Source organism: Convolutriloba macropyga, chromosome 8 (genome assembly GCF_964194025.1).
Source record: "Convolutriloba macropyga chromosome 8, txConMacr16.3, whole genome shotgun sequence".
NCBI classification, from domain to species: domain Eukaryota; kingdom Metazoa; phylum Xenacoelomorpha; order Acoela; family Convolutidae; genus Convolutriloba; species Convolutriloba macropyga.
In genome coordinates this window covers 18,984,634-19,012,157 of record NC_134475.1, presented here as the reverse complement: position 1 = coordinate 19,012,157, position 27,524 = coordinate 18,984,634, and the positions used below count along the sequence as shown (strand labels likewise).

The 27,524-nt window shown below is 35.6% G+C and overlaps 2 protein-coding genes across 2 annotated transcripts in view; both read left to right on the top strand.

The window, feature by feature from the left end:
* The first annotated feature begins 750 nt into the window (after positions 1-750).
* LOC142344546 (1,4-alpha-glucan-branching enzyme-like) lies at positions 751-26,973 on the top strand. The gene is made up of 9 exons (XM_075396308.1): positions 751-966; positions 1,172-1,409; positions 1,489-1,797; positions 10,174-10,424; positions 10,948-11,054; positions 11,363-11,516; positions 11,779-11,966; positions 15,778-16,015; positions 25,880-26,973. The coding sequence occupies exons 1-9, from the start codon at positions 758-760 to the stop codon at positions 26,310-26,312; spliced, it is 2,127 nt and encodes a 708-aa protein (XP_075252423.1). The 5' UTR covers positions 751-757; the 3' UTR covers positions 26,313-26,973.
* The window catches only part of LOC142344547 (uracil phosphoribosyltransferase homolog), a 36,923-nt gene continuing 24,190 nt past the window's right edge, over positions 14,792-27,524 (top strand). Inside the window, exon 1 of the mRNA XM_075396309.1 lies at positions 14,792-14,802. The gene's annotated coding sequence lies outside the window, so the exon portion shown is untranslated. The remainder of the gene's footprint in view (positions 14,803-27,524) is intronic.

Here is a 27,524-nt window from a genome sequence, read left to right as displayed (position 1 = left end):
ATGAAGAGAGTCAGTATTAAAAAAAAATCAAAATCAGAAGTAGAAACGGGATAAACCCATAAAGCCCAATTTTAGATGCCCGCTATTTTAACGTCGTTCCTATAAGTCTTAGTTACCATCGCTAATGCTTATTGGTATTGATAGTAGCCCCTGTAGCCTCTCTCTAAGAAACAGAAGTACGTTATGTTCAACTACGAAATGCCATCAAAATAAATCGGACTTAAAAAATTTTTTTGTACAAAAATCTTTTTTCAATATTTTCTTTTCTTTCAATCCCAATCATGCTTATTGGAATCAACGGCGGCTATTTTCCGGCAATCTGCCGGGTATGTTTTCTAATGCTATCTGTCTTTTGTTTTACTTCCTCAGCTGATGTTTGTATATATTATCATTTTATTGATAGATCTAAATTATACGAAATCTTTTATAAAGACGTAGTGCTGGGAGGGCGCCGGACCAGCCAGTATTCATCCAGTGTTGGGGAGTGGCCTTTGTTAATTTATTTTCTATTATTTCTGCAATCCCTACAGGAAAACAAATTTACCTAGTTCATCATATGGAAATGAGGACACTGCAACAGCAATCAGAAACTAACAAACTTGGACAACTGAATGGTTGTTAAACCCTGAAGATTTTACTGGGGGGGACACAAACGGAAAAATCTAAAGTTGCATTCCGCATTGTAAATATATAAATGTGACTTGCATTCTATTTGAACTTTTTTCTTTATAGTTAAAACTATTTGTAGGTATATAAAATGACTTTGAATGGAGCAGCGGATGCTGAGAATGGAAACCACGACACATGGAAACCAGATTATGCTATTCCTCCGCCCAAATTGAAAAATTTATTAAATGACGATCCGTATTTAAACAACTTTGAAAGAGACTTCAGATACCGTTACACACAGTTCAAAAAGTCTTTAGATGCGATCGAGGCTGGTGAAGGAAGTATTCTAAAATTCAGGTTTGTACTATGATTTGTCAATTCTCTTCTGCGGACCTATACTTTTTCGTCCCCCTTCAAAAAACCTTTACATATACCATTAACTCCTCCAGCTATTAAAACGCAAAATTTGTCAAAAACCGCTTGAATGTACCAAAAATAGTATACAGCCAAGTTTTTTCGGTAGACCTATTTGATGCTGAGTAATTGACTAAGTTTTTTCCAGCCGAGGTTATCAAAAATTTGGACCACAGTTTTTGCCCGATGGCTCTATGAGGTGGTTAGAGTATGCACCTGGAGCTGAAGGGTTGTTTCTGCGTGGGCAATTCAATGATTGGAATCGAGTTAATACCTCCTTTAAACAATTGGAACATGGAAAGTGGGTTCTTGATCTACCACCCCAAAATGACGGGACACCTCGTTTAAAGCATTTAGACAGAGTGCGGTTGAGTGTCGCGTCTAAGGTGAGTGGCAACATATGCTCAGCTGAAAATTGTTGAGAATATTTTCTTAACTGTGTTCATTTGTCCCAATTGTTTTCAGGATGGACAATTGCTGGACCGTATTTCTCCATGGACTTCATACGCTCTTCAACCAGACGGCTCTTTCACCTACGACCACGTTATTTGGAATCCGACAGATGTTTATCAATTTAAACATAAGTCACCTCCCGTTCCTGAAAATCTGAAAATTTACGAGGCGCATGTTGGAATTGCGTCCCCGGAACCGAAAGTGTCATCTTACAAACATTTCACTGCAAAGGTGCTTCCCCATATCGCTGACATGGGCTACAACTGCATCCAGTTGATGGCTATCATGGAGCATGCATATTATGGGTGCTTCGGATATCAGGTAACTTACATATCTCACATATTAGTAGTTTTCAGTTACAAGTAATCGGCATCCGTTAGAGGTGAACGTGAATAAGAAAACGTGAATTTCAATATCAACGTAAATACATACAAGCCTTTTAATGAAGTAATGGTTAAATGACTCTGCTTGAATTCACTGAGAACTTCTGGCGTTTATCGAGAACCGCGAAGCGGTTCGAGATATTATGTCAGAATTTCGAAGTGACTTCTGCAGAGTCACTTAACCATGCTTAAAACACGAAACGCGCACGTTTTAAAATGACGAAAGTCAACGGAAGTCAACTTCTGGCTAAGAAGCAACTTCTGGCATTTTAACTTACGGCACTGCAGACTTTCGGCATTTAAAATGTGCACGTGAGTGTTTTGATAAACGAGAAAATATCTGCGTAATATGAAGGAGAATATAACTTATGCTGAAGTATTTGTCTAATGCAAAGAATGAATGGGTCGGCGCTATGGTTACGTTTAGTGTCTATGGTCAAATACAGAAGTAAGTAAACATAGTGGGCGTCTCGTTCAAAACTTGACCATAAGCAAAAAACAAATATTAGAAACGGTTCAGCTGTCCCTCGTGAACAATGGCAGAGGACGAATTGACTACAATTGTATTAAGGATTAAGATCATTCTGGTCATTAATGGAATCTTTTTTGGAACAAAAATGTCTTCATGAAAGACAGGTTTTTATTGTCACCAAACGTGTCAAAAGTACAACCTGTAATTTAGATCTACCTCAAAAAGCAAAGTTATCTGAAAATGTTAAATTGCTTGGTTTTCAGTTTGATACTAGGCTTAAGTTTGTCCGTAGACCAGTTCGGTCTCTTTAATTATTATTATTACATGCAAGAAGTTATGTCGGCCCGTAATTAGCTTGATCACGTCCTTTCAGTTGAGTAAACTCGTTCTGTAGTGTTGTCGAGAGTGGACTTCTGTAACTCTCTGTATTAGGGACTTCCAAACTGATGGTTTGCGAACCTACAGCTGACTTTGAATTCGTTTGTACGATTAATAAACTACTTGTCATCACATTCACCGACAGCCAACTTTCTGAGAACACTTTACTGGCTTCCAATAAGAAAACGGGGATAGTATAAAATTTATCAGATTGTTTATTGTGGCATTCACCATCCTCCGAGTTATCTGTCCGAACTGTCCCATCGCAACTGCGATGGTACATGAACGCACTGTGTACAAGTTTGCCACACGGAAATTCGGATCTACTTAAGGCAGATGAACTGTATGTTTTGCAGTACCAAATGAATGGAATAAATTGCCTTTCCAGTTGAAATCGATCACATCTGAAATTGAGTTTAAAGAGAACTCAAAATACTTTTTTCGGTTCCTCTGTACTGTTGAGTTTATAAATAGTTCTTTTTTAGAATAATAAAAATAATAGTAATACGTTAAGTCAGAAATAATATGGACAACCACATATAGCTGAAAATAAATAGGCAAATTTGCATAGGTGAATATTAATTGCTCTCTAAAAATTTCGATAAGTTGTTCGATAAGAGAAATGTAAAATTTGCGCTGTACATTTGAGCAGCTCATCATCGACTAATACGCTGTGGGTATTGTTTGCTCTCAAACGAAGGTTTAGGCAATTATATTTTGCCGGTGGGTCTTCGTTTAATGCAATTTTTGTACTACTACTTTCCGACCGACGTTTATCTGTTGTTTGGTTGATTTGATTACTAAGCTATATGAATTATAGTCAATAGCTGATTGGAGCTATTTTTGGGCCTTCTCTTAGTTTTTCAAGTTCAAAGATTGTCAGTTTTATTGGGTCGCGGTATGTTCTAATACGAATTAAAGAGGAGTAATTGCTGATTTTGTCGCTTTCTTATGATTTTACGGAGGAAATTTGGTTCTCTGAGTTGGTGTTCAAGTTGGATTAATAGCCGGAGCGTTTCTTTTTAAGGGTTTTCTCGTCGACTATTTTCTTTTATGGTATTTTTTTGGTTTTGGCAATTTGAGCATAACAAAATTGCAAAAAAACTCGATTCAATTGATTTTGACAGTTTTCGGAGAATTACTTCTGATTAAACATTTTGTTATCGTTTAGTGGTATTTTTTAAAATCGTACTGTTATCAGTCCACGGCAACTTATAACTTTTAGTCGTTTAATGATATTTTATCTTTCTTGTTCAGTTCGCGGCAACTTCTAGCATCGTAATTTTAAGGTCTTTTCCTATAGTTTCCTGACAAGTTTAACTTTGTGTTTTTTTTTCCTTTAGTATGAAATTCAAGACAGCAGACTTGTTTAGTAAATCAGTGTTGACATGAGACTGATTTCCATATTTCTTCGGTGAAAACTTTTAAAATTTTAATGAATTTTTGAATGAAAATGTTCCACTATTTTTTTAAATACTTTTTGCATTTCTTTAATATTTTAATGTATTTCAAAGCTTAATCTGGTCAACAAAAGATAGTTTTCTTCTATAGCGGCCTCTATTGGAGTTTTTAAGTTGGAGTGTTCAGTGAAAGAGTATTCCCAACAAATTGTCGAGCTGATTTCTGAATATTTTTTCTGGAGTCTTTTCTGGAAAAATTCCTGCTGTTCTCCGCCTTTTTCCGAAAAGACATTCGAGGAGTCAAACTGGAATACTAGTTGGCGAACAAAGAAAGTAGGTTTAAGGTGTGAAATGTTTTGAAGCTTCTTTCAAAGTGCAATGAGAGAACAGATTTTGTACAGCTGTACAAGCACTCTTTTGCAAAGTTGTGTTCTTCTTTTAGAAACTGTGCTTTCATAAAGATTTCCGGATTTCTTCCTTGTCTCCAATTTGCAAATCCTTCTCTAGTCTTCTGGTTTCATTAATCAATGGTCTCTTCGGCTCTGCAATGAGGCATAATTAAAGCAATGTAATAGCTGAGTTTTGAAATCTTTTTAATGAATTTGACACTAAAATATTAGTAGTTTTATTTGGGCGGGGGGGGGGGGGGGGGGGGGGTTGATCTTTTCCGCGGTCCTGTCACTTTGAGTGAAAGTTTTCATGGGTTCTTCAACAAGGCATAATTTAGTTGATGCGATGGCTCTTGATCATATCTAATGTGTTTAAATTTGACAATACTGGTATTAAAAAATAATCAGTGATTTGAGGAGCCGACTTCATCTTCTCAGCCAGCTATTATTGCGTTTTTTTTACTTCGCAAGCCAAAAATTTGTTTTGCTTTATTTGGGTCAGTGGCGTGATAGCCGAAAGGTAGGGTGTGTAATTGACACACCATTGGTCGATAGTTCGAGCCCCTGCCTCCGTGAAGCTGTCTGTGTAACGATGAGCTCTTACTTAACCATAGCTTCAGGTTGACTATAGCCTGACCAATGTTGACTCCAATAATGGTACCACGTGAACGTCTCGGACACAAAAAAGTTACCATAGTCACCAAAAAAAGAGCATGCATGCTCACAAAAATGAACAGTCTGAGATGTAGGGAATAATAGAAAAAGGACAGCTGAGAACAGGCTACTGTTAATACGCTGCAGACTTAAAAGCCTAATGCTGCTCCGCTGCGATAACGCAGAAGTAAATTATTTTTGTTTAAAGTTTTGCGTGAAATCGTGTCTTTAGGATAGATTCATTCTGTTCAACCTGCTTTTAAAAAGTGATTGCGCAACAAAGCAATATAAATTGAACTACGTTGAAATCGCAAAAGCAAATCAAAATAGAAACGAGATAAACCCAAAAAGCCCATATTTTATGCTTGGTATTTGAATTTTCGGCAATCGGCTTGATATGTTTCAATTTTTGTCCGTAGTTGTTGTTCCTTGTCATTTAGTCTTTTTGGAGTGTCGTTGGCTCTCCGATGAAGTATAATGAATTATTTTAATCGTTTCAATCCTTATTTGATGGTTTTAAGGATCTTACACTACTTGTTAAAAAAACTGATTAAATGAAATTGAAGCCGTTCTCTGCATTCAGTTTGTAGCTTATTTTAATTGTTCCGATCCCACTTGTGGGGGGAGGAACTATATACTCAAATGGGTTTTTTTGTTCAGTCAATTTTGGCCGATCGATATATTCATCGCAGAAATGTGAGTGGTATCATTAAAAAGCTGGTCGATTGTAGAATTCAAAATCAAAAAATAAGATTTTTTGATTTTCGTTTTTTTTCAAGGAGTTATCGAGGATTGATGTTTTGTTTGAACAACGGGATTTTTGTTCTCTTTTAGTGTGATTTTTCAAATTAAGAAATTTTCTGTAAAAATAGTATTTCAAACTTGAATTTCGTCCCAAAAATGAACCGATTTTGTGTTAATAGACTAAAGGCGATAAAAAGACTAGTTCTGGTGTCATAGGGAGCTTCAATTTTTTAAGAAAATTCGAAATCTATTTGAGAGCTTTTTTTTAAAAAACTCTTCCATTTTTTTTGCTTTTTTAAGTCACCTAGAGACAAGTCACTTTTCAAATCGAAGTGACTAACATTGCAATATCTTCCGTTATGAGATTAAGTGAACATATCTAGTGCTTTGAGTGGACAGATAACGGCTGTTAAGACTTTAAAAAAAATTTCGAAAATTTTTTCGAACATTAATCAATCATGAACTTATATCGTGAACTGTAAGTCAGTCTCTGTGATGACAGCACCCTATTGCGTACTACAGTAGACGCATTTGGTTTAGCTGGCGGTTTTATCTTCAAACTTTTAGTAAAATGACTTCAATGACACAAGGTTTCAAAAAGGTTTAAAAACTTTTTTTGGATATTTCAGTATTATTGGTTACTTTTGAAACCTTATCACATTATCCTATTGACAGCTCCTAATGGCTTCAAGAAGACGTTCAGTGGATCACAGATAAACTGTTCAGAGAAGAGGTCATGGTTTCAAATGGCTTCGATTTTTTCTCGCACTTCTCTACTGATTTTTTGCTTTTTGCCTCATTTTGTTTTTTTTTCATAGTCATAAGACTTATGTTTTATTGATCAACTATGCACGACAAACATCCGCATACTCCCATTGAAGCATTTTTGAGCGTAGTTATTGACTTTCGTTGTTAGTTAATGAATTTAATGGCTCTTAAGAAGTTAAAAAATAATTTTTTGAAAATTTTGAACATTAACCAATCTTCAAAATTTTCGTGAACTGTTAGTCAGTCTCAGTATTGACAGAACCCATTTGCTTTCTACTGAAACTAAAACAAATTTTGTTGGTGATTTTATCTTCTAACTATTGATTATATGACTTCAATAACCCAAGAATTCAAAGTTTTTTTTAAAAAATTTTGGATATTTTCGTATTATTGGTTACTTTTGAACTCTTATCACGTTATCCAAATATTATACACTTTATCCAAAAAATCTTCGAATCCCATTGGCTTGGAAAAGACATTCAGTGGATCACAGATAAAGTTTTTCGAGAAAAGCTGATGGTTTAAATGGCTTCGAAATTTTCTCGCACTTTTCTACAGAGTTTTGGTTTTCGCATGTTTTTGTTGTTGTTTTCAGTCTTAGACTTATTGCGATCTCTTATTGATTATCAATGCATGACAAACTTTTTTCTCCTGCCATCGTGTTTTTTCTGAGCGTAGTTATTGACCTCCGTTAAAAGCTTTTGAGTTTAATGGCTGTTAAGACTTTAAAAACATTTTTTCTAAAAATTTTTTAAACATCAAACGATCCTAAATTTTTTCGTGGACTGTTAGTCTTAGTACTTACAAGATCCCTTTTTATTTCTAATGTAGCCAAAAATAATCTGGTTAGCGGTTTTATCTTCTACCTATTAGTTTTAAACTTCAAGGCCACTAGTTTTCAATTTTTTTAATTTTCGAGTATTTTTTAGTTTTGGATCCTATTGAAATCTTATCACATTATCCTAATAATGATAGTTCCCATTGGTTTAGCGAAGACGTTCAATGAATCATATATAGAGTTTTCAGAGAACTCATTATTTAAATTGCTTCGACACTTTCTTCTGGCACTTTTCTACTCAATTTATGGTTGTTGCCTGTCTTTGTTGTTGTTTTCAACTTCAAAATTTTGTTGTAAGGTCCTTTGACCAAATATGAATAGCCAATAAAATTGTTGTCCCATGGAGGCATAATTTAGCGTAATTAGTGGATTCCGTTGAAAGCTAATGAAATTAATGGCGTTGACTACGAGTTTTCTCAGAAGTTTCTTGGTTCTAATGTATTTGTTCATATTTGATTTTTTGAAACTATATTGATAAAAAAAGGGATTTTATCACTGTTAAAAAATAATTGAACATAGAAAAGTTTATTTTTTATTGCCTTCTCAATTTTTTTCTTGAAGTTGCTGTTTTTGCCTGTTTTTGTTCTTCAGGTAGCCGTAAATTGCTGACAAGTCTCTTAGGCTTTTAATTGATGATTGAACTAATGATTTTACCGGATCAATTAGTCAGTTTATAGCCTTTAGTCTTAAAGTTTATGACATACAATTTCAAACAATTTTCAAACTTTTCAGTTTTTGTTGTTCTTTTCCTCAAATTTTAATTTATTTTCATCAATGAGAGGTCACATCCAATTTCTTGTATTCCAAAAATTAACATATCTACTGATTTTATTTGTAACCGATGCTTCGTTTGTTGGAAAATATGCGTTCTTTAGAACGTTTTTTGAGTGGTCATTTTTTGCGCTTCTTTTTCTCTTCCTACAGAACAATCGCGTAGTAACAGATCCCAATGGTTTACAAATGTGGCCCAAATAAACTTATCTAATCTCTCAGTATAGTTCCTGCAGCTGAATTAGTAGAAATAAGAATTGAAAATTTATAAAATTCAGATAATAGCTAAAGATTTTAATGGTAGCAATAGTTTGTTTTCGCGAGTCGATTCCAATTTTTGTAGGTTTTTCTTTAGTTTGTTTCTAAGGCCTAAACTACCCAAAGACAAGGCCTTTTGGTTTTGTATTACTTTTTATCAAATTATCATGGATTATTTTGTTAAAAGCTAAAGATTTTTAAGACTTTTGAAATTTTTATTTAAAAAATGTTGGTTGATTTCTGAATTTCGCCTCATTGATAGTAACATAGTCTCATTAAGAAATTTTTCTGTCCACTGTATAGATAGGACAAATTAATTTTGAGTATTTAAGGTTCTATCTGACTGCATTTTGACGTTGTTACTATGTGCTTTTAAATTTAGATATTCAGTTTTTGCCGTGAAGTTTTTGTTTTTGCTATTTTTTTGTTGTTTTTTGTCTCGTGGTCTCTTTAAGGTCAGATCTCATTGGCGCTGTAATAAGGTATGGTATTATGTAATTCAATTAGTAGATAGGTTGTGTAACGATTGTTTTAATCTCAAACATCTATTTTTGTTATTTCTTCTTTTGGTTGACAATTAACTCAAAAATGTAGATGAGCTCGGGTCGGAACATCATGTGAGTGCGATCGCACATTAACGAGCCGCCTTGTTGCTTTAAGTTTTATCGTTTCTTATCTTTTTAAAAAAAGGCTCATTTTGAACCCACTCGTTAATCTATTTGGTTTCTTTAATATTAATCTGAATATTAACAGTTCACATTGCCTTCATGGTGAGATCAGACAGAATCTATTTTAGAGTCCCAGTTATTAGCAGAAGTCTTTTTTACCTTTAGAACATAAAAATAGGAACTATATATAGTTTTATCAAATTCATTGCCTGTTGTCCTTTTTTACTTTGTTTCTCATTTGGTTTCTTTTTTACAAAGGTGGTATATGTTGTTGAAGATCACGCGATGTAGACGTTTTTATTAAGATCCGGTTTTGGTTTGAATGACATTTGATCGATTTTAGCTCTCATTAGGGTAACTCTTGTTCGTGCAAATGAATATTTTTTTGTACGCACATGACAACTGGCGGAAATGTGATTTTACCACGATGTCAAAAATAAGCTTTCAATTGAGGAGATATCATCAAATATAGGTAAATTAATATCTCAACCCTGGTTCATCCTTTCGAAAAATAAACATAGCTGGAAGATTGTCAGAAAATTAAATTTACACTTAATTTATTTCTAAGTTATTTCTAAAAGCAGGTGACCTTCATTTAGATTTGAACGCTGTAATCGAAGGTTATTTGAAGGCTTGTAGAAATAACGCTTGCGTATTCGACAAGGTTATGGCAAAAATTCTTGTTCGCAGTTTCTTTTTTGTTAGCTTTTCGAGACTACAGACTACCAAGCTATCGCAGCTATTCTGACTATCTTCCAGCTATGTTCCTCTTTCCCATGGAAAAGTGTTGAGATGGATCCTTTACTTAAATGCTCGTAGTGCATTATGCAACGCCGGATTCGCGCACATAAGTGTAATAACTGACGATTGCTTGTGTTTTATGGTATCTTTTCTGCGTTAAGAATAAAACTTTGTATTTTATTGCTTTTTATTTTTTATGCAAGTAGAGGGGAAATGAGTTTGTTGGTTTGCAGGTCACTGCCTTTTTTGCTGCCAGTAGCCGGTACGGTACTCCCGAGGAGCTGAAGGAACTCATAGACACAGCACATAGTCTCAAATTGGTTGTCCTTCTGGACGTTGTCCACAGTCACGCTGCCAAAAATACTTTAGACGGGTTGAACATGTTCGATGGAACGGACAGCTGCTTTTTCCACTCAGGTCCCAGAGGCAATCATAATCTGTGGGACAGCCGTCTGTTTGACTACAAACATTGGGAAACCCGGAGGTAAGAGTTGTGATTAATTGCAGTAAGAGTTGTGATTGATTCATCTCGAACGAAGTTTGAAGCAATTATTGTTTTGTGTCTGTCTGGCCGATTTGACTTTTTGAGTGACTTATCTAAATTGCTCTGTCATTCAGAATTTAAGGAGGTGAACTCAATTGGCGAGTTTACCACTAGTATTGAAATAAAAGGTTAAAACAAAAATTGGTTTGATTTGTTACTCTAAATCTTACTAGTGATCTATAAGCTATATTAGCATCATTCGTAAACCTATTGTAAATGATTATCACTTAGTAAACTTATTGCCCCGCTACTGCCCCTACCTCTGCTCAAGCAGATTACAATAGAGTAGAGCGACGTCAGTCTTTCGAGAGCAATTCGAGCGACATTTGTCGATTGTGTTAATTTGTGTTGCTGATCAACAATTCAAAGGGCAATGCGTAGATCTTTTAGTTACGAGGAGAATTTAATTCAATAATTTGCTGTAATTCTAAAACGTATATGAAAAGAGGGTCATTTACTGTAGGTTCTTGCTATCTAATCTTGCCATGTGGATGGAGGTGTACAAGTTCGATGGGTTCCGATTTGACGGAGTCACTTCAATGCTCTATCATCATCATGGAATTGGAACAGGTACGTTCAAAAGAAAAGTTTGAAAAGATTTAAACTAATCGATCGTTATTAGTTTAAAACAGTATGTTGAAAAAAGGCTTGGAGAAATGTTTAATAAGATAAAGTTGTCCAAGTGAAAGCTTCTAAAAATATTGAAGAAATGCAAACAATTGAATGGCTAAAGAGTCAAGAGTGAAGGGTGTGGGGGAAGGGCTAAAGCCTTTTATGTTACCAAGGCTTCAGAAACGTTTACAAATATTTACAAATATAATCCAAGTGATGCGATCCGTAGCAAATCAGTGTGTGTTAACTAAGTATACGTTTTGCAGGGTTCAGTGGGGATTACGGAGAGTATTTTGGAATGCAAGTGGACACAGATGCACTTGTGTATATGATGCTAGCCAGTCACCTGGTGAAGAAGTATCTGAAGCCTGATGCAATCATGATAGCAGAGGATGTGTCAGGAATGCCAGCTCTATGCAGGTAATGGTAGAGCTAATTACTTCCGAAAAATATGATGGTAGGAATCGCTCAATTAGCTAGCAGAGCGAGAAGTATTGGAACCTTAATTAATATGAATTTCAAATCTGAAAACGCTGCATCACTGCTAGAATTATAGCTACCAGTTATTCCAGCAGTTTTTCTATACCTCTAACAGTAATCAGAAAGGTATGGATATGGAAGCGTATGAAAAGTGGGGAGGGTGTGGGGGATTTCATTTGGCATGATACCTGTTGTAATCCAGGGAAGTGGAGGAGGGTGGTTTGGGATTCGACTACCGTCTGGCGATGGCTATCCCGGACATGTGGATTAAACTGCTGAAGGAGAAGAAGGATGACGAGTGGGACATGGGGAACATATGCCACGTGCTCACAAACAGAAGACACAAGGAGAAGTGCATTGGATATGCAGAGTCACATGACCAGGCACTAGGTATCCTACTCCTGTTTCTACTCTCCCATCTACTAAGAAGGAGTTTCATCGTCTAGTCCTTTCATTACCTTGCTTTTAGTCGGAGCATGTATACTAAACGTCAAAACTAAATTAGCGCCTCCTAGTTTTACGAAGTAAAAGTTCAATTTTGGATGCAACATTACTCAATACTCAATCTTATCAAATTTCAAAAACAATTTCTACCCCCTAGGCTACCGCTCTTGCCTAGTTATAAAATGCAGATATTGAGTAACGGCAACTCACCAAATGCACCAATGTAAAGCTGACGAACTTATTCCAAGTTTCATTGTTAAAAGAAAGTTGTCTCAAAATGTGATGTTTTCACGTTTGTTCAACCATGATTAAGCTTGCATTTGCGTACAACGTCAAATTACCGTTGCGTATGATCAGAATTTCATAATTAGACAAAAGCACCAGCCTAGGGGATCGATGATATAAAAATTGTTTTCAAAAATTGATTAAGATGAGTAATATTGCGTCAATAATTGAATTTATCGAGAAACTAGGGGGTGCTAACTTACTTCTGACGTTCAGCATAATATTAATTGCTCTCAAACAAAGTTTGTAGCAATTTTATCAGTACTGTGGTCTTTTTACGACTCGAAGAAGAGTATTGAAATTCTACAGGTTTTTTTTAGTTTACGCAAGTTGTTCATGACTTGAACTTTTGACTTTTGTTTTCGAATATTGAGTTCCGTTTTCGAACATTGGACTTTAACAGTAGCATAGAAATTAACAACTGCTGGTATTACTTCAGGTGAAAAGTTCATGGTGCGAAGTTTTCTTACCATAACAGTCTCTTCTCTCTTCAAACTACAGACACCGCCCACCTACCGCTTCTACGCCCACGTACCCCCCCCCCCCCCCCCCGTAGAACCTATCAACCCCCTCCCCCACCTACTTACCTGCCCCCACACCTACCTACCTCCCCCAGCTAACCCCCTACCCACTTAATCCCTCTCGTGCCACCTAACCTACCTCCCCCAAGCCTACCCAGACTCCTAAACTAAAAGCTGTGTCATTTTTTAAAGCCATCTCTACAATTTCATTAGGCCTTTAATTTTTTCGTAATTTTTTGTTTGGTATTTTGGTTAGATTATTTTAATTCAAGGTTGGGTTAGTAAATATATTGCACGACTCTTCGAGTGGTTTCCCTTATTCTACTGGCTATGACTTTTATTCAAAATTTTAGTTCGAACGATTTGGCTTCTCGTGTGACTTTTGCGTTTCGTTTTGCGTGATTTAAAATTCCCTCATTCACGTTTTAAGCAGCTGAACTAAAGTGTCGGCAGTTCACTACTAAAAGTCGACTTAAAAGTGATCGGAAATTGTTGTAGTTTTTACAATCCAAACAATTTAGATTGTATTGGTGCGCTGTGTTTTGATAAGATGTTTTCGCACATTTGTCAATGACTTTGATCTTTCAAAATGGGATAAACAGGTAAAGCCCTGCGGGAATTAAGTTTAATTAGAGGCCCCAAGTAGGTCTTGATAGTGCTTAGAGTGGTGCACCTGCTGGTATAACCCTAAAGGTTAAAAGGTCTATTTTAGGAATTTTTGAGCTCAAAATGATGCAATTTTTCATTTTTTTATTTATTTTTTGACTTTTTGTTTGATTAGTCTTAGGTTGAAGTTTTTAAAAGCCGACGAAGGTGTTTTGCGAGAACAGATTTTAATTGTTATGACCATTTTATGAGATAAATGTTAGTGCTCATGTTTTAGTATAAATGTTTTAGTATAAATGTTAATGTTTTAGTACTACAAACACAAACACGCAGAATTATACACATTTTTTCAAGTTTTTAAAATTTTTTGTTATTTCCAGACTCAGGGTCCAGGGAATCTCCTTTAAGAATTAAGAATAGGGCACTGCATAGTTTACAATAACAATGGAATGGTTTTCAACATTTTAATCGAACAATGTTCTATTTTTGATTAAATTTGAAATTTTTTAAAATTGTTGTCTTGTAACTTGTTTATCGATCTTTGAGCTGGTGAATTTTTTAAGGCCTTGAATTGGGTTACTGTATGGCCTCTGGAGAAACACAAATGGTTCTGAAGATATTAATATCACGTTTTTCAGAAACATTTCATCAAAATTTGCAATTGATTTCATTTTTGAATTTTTCTTTCATTTTCGAGTTCATCGATCTTAATGGGCAATGAATTTTTTCAGGTCTTAGAGATATAATACCGGACCGGTTCCAGAGACAAAATTTGGTTCTGATCATTTTTTGAAAATAGATATATTTAAAGGGATCAAATTTTGCCTTTGTGGTAAAATCTAGCGTTTTAGCAATGAGTATATTTTTTTGATTTGTTTGATTGCTTTAGTTTCTCAACTTTTTGAGATCATTGATTGTGTTTCGACTTGCATCGTTCAATTGATCTGCTGGTCAGGTATAGTACTTCTAAGTGTTTCAGTCAATTCTTTGGATTGTATTTCAGGACTTATCCTGCTATGTTTTTTCAGTTCTGTTAGTGTCTATTTTATTAAGTGTCTTTAGTGATATATAATAACCTGTATTGACGTCTTTTGAAGCCCCCCACAGGGATTTTAGTCCCCTTCCTCAACTGAAGCAGGCTGATATAGGTTAGTTGTTCAAGAGCAGTTCTTTCTACGTTAATCGGTTGTTTTAAATTGTTTTTACAATGAAACTCAAACTCAGATATGTGCCATTAGTTCACGTACCGATATAAGTTGTTTTAAATTTTGAAGATATAGACGAAATTTTGTTTGTCGTTTTGAACAAAATCAATTTTACAGATATTCATGTAAATGGTTTTTTGTTTATTTTTTTTATACTTATTAAATTATTATTGCTCCGCTATACTTTTTTAAAACTCGTTTTACGTTTCGTTCTCGTTTTTTGTTTTACTTAAGTCACAATTTTCACGTTTGGTTTCTGAATTAGCTCTATATTTTTCAACTGTTAGAGAATGTTTCACGAATACGTTTAATTTCAAATACCGAAATGAAAAGAGTTAGAATAAACCAATCTATCCAGACACCTGAACTAAAAGCTGTGTCATTTTTTAAAACCATGTCTAGATTCATTAGGCTAATAATTTTTTTCGTTTTCTTTCCTCTGATATTTCTTCTTTTAGCTAAGTTTGGTTGGTAATTATATTGCACGACTATATTTTTAATTCGATTTTTCGCTTCAACGAGTTTTCCTCTGACCCATTTGACTTTTCGTCCTTAAAAATGGGATGAACAGGGAGGGGGCATTCTCTGACAGGGAAGTTCTCTTAGATCCCTAAGCCTTTCTATACTCTGAGAATGCAATTCACCAAAATTGTTTTGAGGAGACAATAAAAGGTGAAAGTGCCCCCCCCCCCCCCCGCAATTACAACCCCCCACGCACACGCACACACACACACACACACACCGGTCAACCCCCCTTAGTGCTGGCATCCGTAAGCCCCAGCTGGCTATTGATGAAGCCAACCGCTAGCCGGTCCTTTGAGAGCAAGTTGTCCGACGTTAGTCGGTTACGTTTACAATGCCTACTTCGCCCGTGCTTATAAGGTTTATTCAAGTAACACGAAAACTGAGACAGGCCTTGTATAATGTACACTCTGAGTTTCTTAAGGGAGAAATCTCCTTTGCTTATTCCTGTAGCAAAGTTAATACTATTTCAAATTAATGCTTTCGTATACTTTGTGCCGAAAGGAACTTATCAAGTAGTGAACATTTTACAACCACTAGATGACAGTTCATTGGCATAATATTAGCTCAAATAACGTTGCAGATAAGTAAATAAAATAGAGCTCAAGTAATTTTTAGTTGGTGACAAAACACTATCATTTTGGCTTATGGACAAGGAGATGTACACTTCGATGTCTACTATGTCTCCTCGCAACCTCATCCTGGACAGGGGTATGGCCCTGCACAAGATGATCAGGCTCATCTCACACGCACTGGGTGGAGAGGGATACCTGAACTTCATCGGGAATGAGTTCGGACATCCTGAATGGCTCGACTTCCCTAGGGAGGGAAACGGATTCAGTTATCACTACGCAAGGTGAGGGCAGATATTTTTCAAAACTAGATTGCTAGGTAGGAGCAAAACAAAACAAATTGGATAATAGCAAAATATTCTAATAGATAGCCGCGTCAGCAATTCCAGGCGGCTATTAAAGTGCTCCTAATTTTTTTACAATTCAAAGAATTTGAATTGTATTGGGCGCTGTCTTTTTTTATTAAAAGCCGCGTCCTCAATTCCAGGCGGCTATTATAGTGCTCCTAAATTTTTAATAGCCGCGTCCTCAATTACAGGCGGCTATTATAGCGCTCCTAATTTTTTTTTACAATTCAAAGAATTTGAATTGTATTGGGGCGCTGTTTTTTTAAGACCTGTTCACACATTTTCATGATTTTTGAAGTCAAAGAGTAGTGATTTTGGTCACGCCGAAACAGGAAGTGGAGAGAAAAAGTGAGTGGTTTTAAGGCGTGAAATTTCTTCGCTCTTAATTTAAAGTAGAGAAAAAACGGTGGTTGAACAAAAATTCGCTTTCTCGCTAGTGGTTTTTTGTTCACATGCGGCAATTTCACTTTGATTTTTCGAATGTTTTTTCGATTTTTTGGATCGGTTTTTTTTCTAAATGGTTTTCCCAATCCATTCATAGTCCGTTCTAGGTCTATTTTTCTGTTTAGTCAATGAAAATTCTTTGAATTGTACGTCAGGACTTGTCCTGCTATGTTTTTTAGTTCGTCTAACAGATTTTTGTTTCATCTTACCCTGACTTCTTGAAATTGAATTCTTCAATGACTTGCCTCACTCAAAAAGATGACTTCTGAACTCAATTATGGAAATTTAAGTTTTATGAACATTTACTTGTTAAAGGTCAATAGTGTGCATCTAAGTAGTGTCAAACATATATGCCCTAATTCTTGATTATTAGAGTCTTGAGTTTTTGATTTCGAATATTAATTTTGGGATCTTCTCCTTTTGTACCCCCAGTACTTTATGCGCCTCCAGTTACAGAGCGCGTGCCATTACATAGTTAGTCATTATGTAAGATTTATTGCACGTGCATCTGAGGGGTGCAAATAATATGCGCCCACTAAGCTGAGGGGGCACAAACGGAAAAGATCCTAATTTTGAAAAGCCCTATTAGGGCTTTCTCCTTAGAGCTTATGTGTCTAATAAAAATGGCAGTCCAAAGCTAACTCAAAAAGTCTAGTGCTAGTGGTCTATTAAAGGACTGGTGGTCGATCTGTCTATCTAATCTCTTTAGTTGTTTCAGTTCATTGAAGGCCCCAAGCGTCTATCGCGGCTATTTTCCGGCAATCTGCCGGCTATGTTTACAATTCAAAGAATTTGTTTTAATTCAAAGAATTTGAATTGTATTGGAGAAGTACTTTTTTGAACAATTTTATTGGAGTGCTTTTTGAAGCGTGAAACGAAACGCGTGAAAAATTTGGAGTGATGTTGGTGCTGAACAAAAAAGAAGAGCGGATCGAAAAGAGTTGTTTTTGTTGTACCGCTGTTTTTGAGAGAGCGAGAGATTGATGTGTGAAACAATTTTGATGGCTTTGAGGTTTGATTATGGTATTGTAATAGTTTTAGGCTTGTTTTGATAGGAATTGAAGGTTTCAACCAGTTAGTTTGAGCTTGATGCCTCTTTGGAGGTTTTTGATCAGCTTTGCTGATTTTTAGACGAGTTTTAATGATTTTTGCCTGTTTTTTAATGCTTTAAGTGGGGTTTGAATAGAAGCTGGTTAATTAAGGAGTATTCACATACCGATTTTTCTTGGTATTAATCATTTTTTTCTAAGGAAAATTGACAGAAAAATTGAGAAATTTTAAACCATTTTCCTTTTTTTTCTTAGTTTTTCTTTTTCTTTTTATCTTAGACAAGTTTCTTAGCCTTTTGTGACTTGCCCATTGTTTTGCGAGCTTTGCATTACTCTAATTGAGAGGAATTTTATTCGGCTTTATGTTTCCTTGTACTATTAAAAAACTCTTTAAATTTTTCTTATTTTTTTTGTTAGTTTGTTTTTGAATGCCAATTCTATTCTTGCTTACATTTTTATGACATTTTGGAGGCTCGGGGCTCACAATAGTTGTTCTAGTTGTTCAGGCATAAGTATGGGGAGTTTTTTCTTTCGAGTCGTTTCTGGAATTCTTCCGGCTGTTTTTTTTTAATATCTGTTCACACATTTTCTTGACTTTTAGAGTCAAATTGGTGTAGTGACTTTGGTCACGCCGAAACAGGTAGTGGAGCGAAAAAGCGAGTTGTTTTTTCGGCTTGAAATTTTTTCGTTTTTAATTTAAAGTAGAATGAGAAAACGGTATTTGAACAAAAATTCGCTTTCTCGCTAGTGGTTTTTTTTGTTCACATGCGGCAATTTCACTCTGATTTTTACTGTTTTTTTTTGGTTTTTTGGATCGAGTTTTTTTCTAATGCGTTTTCCCTATCCATCGATAGTTCATTTCAGGCCTAGTTTTTTCTTTGAAAAAAATTTCCATTTCTCGCTAGTGGTTATTTTGTTCGCATGCGGCATTTTGACATTGATTTTGTTTTAATTTTTTTCTGTTTATCTAGAAATGGTTTTCGCAATTCACTCATAGTCCGTTCTAGGTCTATTTTTTTGTTTAGTCAATAAAAATTCGTTGAATTGTACGTCAGGACTTGTCCTGCTATGTTTTTTACTTCTAACAGATTATTGTTTTGTCTTACCCTGACTTCTTGGAATTGATTTTTTCAATGACTTCAGTGACTTCTACTGCTTTGCAGTTAAAATTTGTGTTCGTGATGTCTTTTCTGCTTTTAGGTCAATTACGTGGCTTATCTCAGTAAAAAAATGACTTCTGAACTCACTTATGGAACTTTAAATTTTATGAACATTTACTAATTAGTGGTCAATAGTGTGCCTCTAAGTAGTGCCAAACCTATATGCCCTAATTCCTGAGTAATAGAGTCTTGAGTTTTAATATCAAATATTTATTTTGAAAAAGCTCCAGTAGGGTTTTTTCCTTGTAGAGCAAATGTGTCTCATAGAAATGACAGTAGTCCGCATCTAACCCAAACAGTCTAGTGGTCTATTTAAAAGCTGGTGGTCGATCTGTCAATCTTATTTCTTCAGGTGTTTCAATTCATGGTAGGCCACAAGCGTCTATCGCGGCTATTTTCCGGCAATCTGCCGGCTATTATTTTAAGTCGTTTACGAATGCCTTTTAAAACGCTAAAAAGATAGTTTTTTTGATCCAGCTTACTCCTTAATTATGTTATGTATTCACAGGTCCAACTTAGTTTTAAGTCTTATTGCTTTCCCTTTGCGTTATTTGCATTCACAAAATCAATTCTATATGTTCAAAGGTTTTAAATAATATTCAAACAATTTAGCATCTGTCTTTTTTTCTGGTGGGTAGTTTAAGGTACGATAGACGGGATTGTCATTTATATGAACTTATAAGTTACTGCAGCGAGTGCTGTGTTCTTGCCGTCAGAATAAATGCAAACATCTCAATTACTCAAATCCGTTTACAAGCACCGAATTCGACGAAGGTCAACTTCAATATCAGGGCTGAGCAAACATAGAAGTTTGTCGAAGTGGTCTGATGCCTCAACTAAATGTAGATTGAGAAATTCGTTTGCAATTCTCGCATCCAACCACTGTACGCAATTAAAGCCGGATTATTATGCGTTTGTCATGCTTCACAAAAATGTCGAAAATGAAGCTTTGTACGAGTTCAGCACTTCGCTTATGTTTTAAGAGGTTTCGTAAAAACTGAATAGTTTGTTGCACATATTGGGGACTTCTTTGTCTTTTTAAAACTTCTTTGGAGATATTTATATAAACTGTTTAATTGATCTCAAACGAAGTTGGTTCCAATTATTTTAGTCCTGCTGGACTTTTTTAATGCAATTTTTTGTGCTAAGAACTTCTCGTCTGATCGTTTTTTTCATCTGACCATTTGGTTTTTCGTCTTCGAGTGTGAAGGGCCGTTCTTAGAGCTTGACCTCCTCCCATTTGATCCCCCTCATTTAATCCCCGCCCCCGTTACTTCCCAATTCCACCTCATTCCAACCGTAACCCCGCACGCTATCCCCCACCCGTGCTCAGGAGCCACCCTACGCCCTTCACCCCCCCCCCCCCCATGCTCTCTCTCTCCACCCCTCCCTTAATTTAGCTAAGGCTAGCTTCTCTAAGCAGTGTCTAGCTACTGACAAAGCTAACCGCTCGGCAGTCTTATCAGAGCAATTTGCCGGACGTTAGTGGGTGATATTTTCTTAAATAGTAATTTTTTTGTAGGTAGGAGATAAAAACCTGAAACATTTGGCAACGCGATTATTTCAAATCACGCTGACATAAAAGTAAGCCAACGTACGAACACAATCGAAATTTATGCAATCCGTCATAAGGAATAATCGTTAGCCATTACAATTAATACAGATTTTACTGACCGTAATTTTTTATAAATTCCAGTGCACCAGAGATATATACATATATTTAGAAATCGGGAGTGTGAAAAAGCCTCAGCTTACTGATGGCCAGGGTCATGCCTCTCATGCGCAGTGGGATGCAATCCGGGAAAAGCAGGTCGATTATCACAGTGGTACCCCAGGGGCTATTTATAAGGCTCTCAATGAAATTTACGCCGTGCTGAGTTTTTAATAGCTGCGATAACTGAGCTAGCTGTTGTTGGCCTTCTCATGGTTTTCTTCATATATTCTGAATTTATTTACGTGTTTTGTTCACGCTTCCTACAAACGGAGCTCCTTTTATTCATTCGTGCCACTAATCAATTAATCTACATTCTTGGCACGTCATTTGTTGAACCTTCATTGGATTGTTGTTCTGCATGAATAATTTTTTGGTGACATTTAACTCTAAAAAATGGTCTGTTTGATTGCTCTCGAAGGAAGCTTGAAGCAACTATTGTAAACCTGTTGGTCTTTTTTATGCAAAATTTTCGCTTGGCCGTTTTGACTTTTCGAGTGACTTCCGTTTTGTGTGATCTGAATTTTTCCCTCATTCACAAGTGTCCTCAGCTAAACTCAAGTGGCGACAGTTCACTACTAAAATTCAAATAATGTGTGCGCCGAAATTGATGTAATTTTCAATTTCAAATTGTATTAGTGGTATATTATAACATCTAATGACCTCATTTGACCCTTTTAATGAATTTAATTGCTCTCCCACCCCCTGACTGAAGCAGGCTTGAATAGATTCGATATCCCATTAGTCGTTTGAAAGCAATTCTTCTGACGTTAGTTGGTTATGTTTGTTTTTGCGTCTTATGAAAGTATGAGGGTTGTGTACTAAAATGAAAACAGTTTGCATGGTTTTAGGATTTGATTTATTCGCTGAGCAGAGTAAGAATGAGCAGAAAAAGAATTAATGAGCAGAATAAAATGAATGCAGCTGACAATTACAAGGACTCAGGCAGAAGATTTGTCTTTATGGGCGCTTAGTTTTGTAGAGTTAATAATTGGGCTTATTTTCCGGTTATGTTTAAATAATTCGTTTTACTTAAATAGTTGGAGGGATCAAGGCCAACTGAGAATATATCACTCTTACTAATTGATCTCGAACCAAGTTTGAAGCAATTATCATTGGCCTGTGGTCTTTTTCGATACATGTTTTGATCGTTATTCGTCTGACTATTTGACTTTTTGTCCTCAAAAACGGGATAAATAGGTAAAGCCCAGAGTGGATTTTATTTCTCCTAAAGCCCTACGATTTAATGGCCTCTAAGTATGCAATTCTCCAAAAATTATGGGGAAATAAATTCATAGTGTGAAGGGTGATTATTAGAGTTTGAACCCCACAGACACACGCACACAAACACACACGCACACACTTGACAGTTTCCTCTAGTCTCAGACACTTTTTTAATTGCTTCATGATATTAGTCTTCAAAACATGGAATTCTATTCAGAACCTGAGTATGTGCTAGACACTCCAGTACCTACCACTCTCTTTCATTAGGTTGAGAAATACGGTCTTGAAAAAATTTTTTTGTAAATTTTCAAAATTCCAAATTGAAGCTTGGCAGGTTTGGAGACATTGCATTCAAATTCTTTCAATCCGGTTGCTTTGCACTACAAAATCAGTGGTCGTTTGTTGATAGCTGACCTCATTTTCTCAGCAGGCTATTATATTGCCCCTTTTTACAATCCAAAGTATTTGGATTGTATTGGTGTTTTAAAGATCTGGTAACACTTTTTCTCGGCTTTGTCACGTTTGAGAAGTCAAATTAAAGTAATGATTTTAATCGCGATGAAGTAGTAAAGTGAGTGGAAATTTGAGTAGGTCAGAGGCGCGATTTTTTTCGAACTACATTTAAAGTGGAGTGAGAAAATTCCGCTTAATAGAGTTTTAGTTTTTCAGAGGTGTGTCAATCTGACTTCTGTTTTTAGTTCTTCTTTTTAGTGCTATTAAAATGATGCGTATGTGTTCTCATTGCTTAAATTCACCAATAGTAAGTTATAGCTTTTTGTGACTCTGACCTATTTGTAGTCATGAAATATTAGTGAATATTTGAATTTTGTCCTTTTTTTAAATATTAGTGATTTCCTCTCACTTATCGTTAATGAGAGGTCTTGTTGGTTGCAAGTCAGACAGAAATGAACCTAGTTAATGTTATGAATCTAAAGCTAGTTGTTTGACACTAATTGTTCTCAAAAGTTTTTATTGAATTGTTGAGTTTTTCTTGTATTTGTTTAACTTTTTTTTGTCGTACCGTTTAATCGCATTAGGGACAGTTCCTAATAGAGAATAAGTTGATCGATTTATTTTTTTCAATAAAAATCTATAGATTTCTATGACTTTGATACTAGTTGTTTTCAATAATCATTGTCGATTTTTTAAGTTTTACGTGTTTTTATTTCAACTTTCTTGTCTTATTTTCATTAATGATAGGTCTCATCAGATGCTTAAGTAAATGAAGTTATTATTTTCAAGTCATGGCTTTTACTTCCTATGAATTATACGCTGTTAGTTTTCAAAAATGGTTAGTGAAGTTTTAAGTTTTGCTTGTATTTGAATTATTGGTGTCTTATCACATTCTCAATAATGGCAGGTCTCTTCGGTTGCTTATGAAGATATAATTATTTAATCAGCGCGCGGCGTGACTTCGTTAGTTCAAAAAGTATACGCCAGTTCTTTAGTTCTCACGAAAATTGATTGTATTTTTGTGGTCTGATTATTTAAGTTCATTTATGACAGGTTTCTTTTGGGTATTAATGAGGAAAAAGTGTACCTAACTAGTTGCCTGAGTTGTGTCTTTTTTTATTCAAACACCTTTTTAAAAATTTTGATTTCAGGTTGATTTTTGAGTCTTGCATTTTTTTGTGGTTTTTCTTGTGTTCGCGCTTAATTGATAAGAAATTACAGTTGTCATTGGTCTGGTAGTGCGGCATGATTTGATACTTCTGATTTGCTTCCTTATTTGCTATTTAAATAATCGAGTGAGATACCCTTTGTTTTCGAATATTTTATTGAATTTGTATCTTGCCATTTGTAGTTCCATTGTGCCTTCATCAGCCATTAGGACTGCTGAAAGAAATTTCTATGAGTTCTTAACTTGAGTCCTTTGTTTTTCAAAATGTTTCTAATTTCTTCCTGTTTTCTTAAAATTTGACGTATCTGCTTTGTCTGCCATTGATTCCTGCTAGGTTGTTGTTTTATGTACTAAGTCTATGGATACGCAGTCGATGTTTTCATAAGGTGCTAAGTTTATAGTTGTTTCTCAAAAAATCTAGACCTTGAAACACGAAATTTGTTCTAATTGTTTCTAGATTTTTGTGTTTTTTGAACCCATGTGGGGCTATGGGTTTTAGCCTATTTTCGTTTGATATTGCTGTTTAAATGTAAAAAATGTTTTTACTTCGTCTTATGAATTTTTTCGCTTTTTGCTCATTTTGCCGCTTTGTGAACATTTTGAATGAAATCTTTTTGTCTTCTCTAGGCTAGTTTCATTCTTCGCTCCTGTTCAAAGTACTTTTAAACAGCAATCTAGTGAACAGAGTCAAAAAAGAAATCAGATTTAGAAATGGGATAAACCAGGAAAGCCCAATTTTAGCTGCCCGCTACTTAAATTTTGTTCTTATGAGTCTCAGTTACCATTTCTAATGCTTATTAATAGTGATACTAACTCTTGTAATCTTTCATTAAGAATCTGGAATGGGTCATACAACGGAATGAAATCAAATTAGTTTGCACTTCAAAAATTTTTTTGTACGTCCATAAATTTTTTTGTTAGTTTTATCCCAATCGTGGTTATGGGGATCAATGGCGGCGATTATCCGGTACTCTGGGGGGTATGTATGTTCAGAACTCTGGGGGTGAGATTTTTTTCTCAAGAAATATCGTTATATTACTTCAAAGAACTCGAACATTGAGAGATGTGGAATTATGTCTCTTCAGCAAAACCAACATCCTGTCAACAAGGGGCGAGCTGTTCTTAAGCATCTTCTTAACGCGTTTTGATCAAAGTTACTTGCTTTATTGCATTGAAACTGATTTTTTGGCATTATTTTTGAAAACTCCCCTGTTTTTGAGAATTTGTCTGCACTTCATTTAATTATATCACTGCAAGAGAGATTTTTTTGAGCGACTCTGATGCGTCCTAGTTGGTTTTTCATGGAGATGTTTCATTAACTAAATGCTTCCAATTTTTCGGAGTCTTACTCTTGAATTTGTGACCTGGAACCGTATTTTTAGGTTAAGTTTGTATGCATGCTTTTTAATTGCTCTCGAACGAAGTATGAAGCAATAATTGTAAACGTGTCTCTCTGCAAATTTTTTGCTTGACCGACTTCTCGGGTGACTCTTTCACACTTTAGTTCGTTTCATTTTTGAGTGATGTAATTTGCTCTCGTTTTGTAATAAAATTTGTTGGTAAAAGCGATTGCGAAAGCAAGGCAATTAAAGTCATTGCAGCTGTGTGATTAAGGTGTCAGGGTGCCAACCTAGAGGTTACGGGTTCGAGCCCTTTGAGGTTTTTTCTGCACCCATAAAACATTTCTAAGCTACCCCCTCTCAATTAAATTTTCCCGTCTCTCGTTCGAGAACAATTCATCTGGTGTTAGTCGGTTTATGTATCAAGTTCTTCTTTATATTTTTTGTGAAAATCCGACGTTGCGTAGCGTTTCGCCTTGGAGAAATTTAAGAGAAAATGAGAATATAGTCACAATTTTTTTCACGATTTTACGCATGTTTTCACGCCCAATAGAAATTTACGACACGGGGCTCAGTTTAAGCTGGAAGCGCAGAATTTTTGCTGTATGTAGCTTTTTGATAACATAGGGAGTCTTTAGATCAAACTAAGCAATCATTGCGAATAGTCAGAAAACGCATTTAATTGCTCGCGAACAATGTTCGAGGCAATTTTTGTAAAGGTGTCTGTTTTTTACATGCAAAACTTTTTGACTGAACATTCTCGTTTAGATTGTTCTTTTTTCGCTTGAGTGTTTTTACATTTCGTGGAAGGAAACGGGAAAATTTTGTGGAACCCTATGGCACTAAGTCTCTGAGCCGCTCTGAAGCTTTATGGCTCTAAATGTACGGTCAAGCTGAGCAGCAGAGGAACGCTTGAGGAGGCAGATATTCATGGTTAGAGGGACGATTTCTGATCCCTTTCGCACTTTTATCCTCGCCACGAGGCTAGTCTAGCGATGCTTAAGTTTCCTACAGCCAACGCTGACCCATTTTTGTTCGGTAGCTTTTCGACCGTCGGTAGTCGGTTATGTTTTTGAGGACTGTTAATTGCCGTAGTCTTTATCATTCCTCTCGCGCTATGTTCGAAGCAGTTATTGTAGTCGTCGGTCTTTTTTAAAAGATGGTCTATCGGAAATTGCGGTTTGGGATATCAATTGTTTGAGATTCTTCCTATACCACTTGGATATATTGTAAACATTTTTTTTATTTTTAGGCGGCAATTCAACTTAATTGAAGACGAGCTACTTCGTTATCGAAACTTGGCATTCTTCGACAAAGACATGAACCTGCTAGAGAACCAATTCAAATGGGTATCGGCAACCCAGGCCTACATCAACAGGAAACATGAAATGGACAAAGTGATTGTGTTCGAAAGGGCTGGTTGTGTATTTGCGTTCAATTTCCACCCCAATCAGAGTTACGCAGATTACTGGATCCCAGTTGAGCGTGAAGGAGGCTTCGAATTCAAACTTGGTTTGTGTTCTGATTGTGGAAGATACGATGGGTTCGATCGTGTTGATATGAACAAAGTTTTCCAAGTGTACCCGAAGGGTATTGACGGGCGTTCTGGATCTGTTCAGATTTATTTGCCAAGTCGAGTGGCTATTGTGTTGGTTCCATCTGACATTTACGTTGGTATGGAATGAAATGCTGTCATTGTCATTTGATTGTCATTGTTGAACTTTTCTGAGATGACTAAATATTTTTTCCGTACAAGTTGTAGGGTGTTATGTGCCCTTGACCATGTTAAGAGATCTGATATTGATTATCAGGTCACAATAGAGTGGTGGATGGTATAGTAGATACCCTTATCAATTGCTCTCATTCAAAAGTTGCTGCTATTATTTGGGTCCTGTTAGGCTTTAGATTTTTTGATCATTTACCGTGCCAACTTACTTCTTTTCTACTAAATTTTCCTGAATGACTTTAGAATTCGCTCAACATTGATTGAGAGCAATTCGTGGACGTTTTTTTTGGTTATATTTGATAATTTGTTGAATTGAATTATATGAATGAGTGCTACTTAGAAAGGCATTAAGTTTTTGCCTCCACAGTAACTGGAACAAAAATGTAAAAGATTAGGTGAACCAAATCTATATCCTGATTTATTTATCGTCTATTATAAACGTAAAATTCCTTTTTGAAGAAAGGAATCGTTGTTATCTCATATTTTGTATCTTAATTGATCAAGTTTATTCACGACTTTCAGGTGCTACCGTCTATCTTCGAAGTGGTGTAAAGTTTATTCAATATTCAGATTTATAATTTTTAAATTTGCACTAATTTAACAAATTCTGTATCTTACAACTGTTTTTTTACCGATTACAACCACGAAACAAGTGATAAGTGATGAGCATCACCATTTTAGTGCGTTCACAGGTCATATGTAAAATGTGTTCCCCAATATTACCGTTTTTTTTTAAATTTTGCCAATTTAATGCTGTCAATTGTAGATGAATTAGACTAATAGTCCAGTTGCATGTTAAGGCAAAATCTTTAATTTTTAGAAGCAAGTGGAATGTACATGTCACTATGTTTCAACCTGCGTCAAAATTGCATTTCTCAAACTTTTTGAGTCTAATTTGAATTTGACCAATTTGTTTACTTGAAAGACATTATCACGCTTTACGATAACGGTCACTAGAATTTTGTTCCAGCCTTCCATAATAAACTTAAATCATATCACACATCAAGAGATCATTTAAACATTTTTGAAATCAAGGATTGAGAATTAAGGTAACAGAAAAAGGCTGTCGGGGAACACTTTTCGACATTCTTCCATAAGAAGATCAGTTTGTATGAAGCATAAAGCTAGAAAATTGCAAGCTGATGATAGGTTGAAGCTATAATTAAGAAAT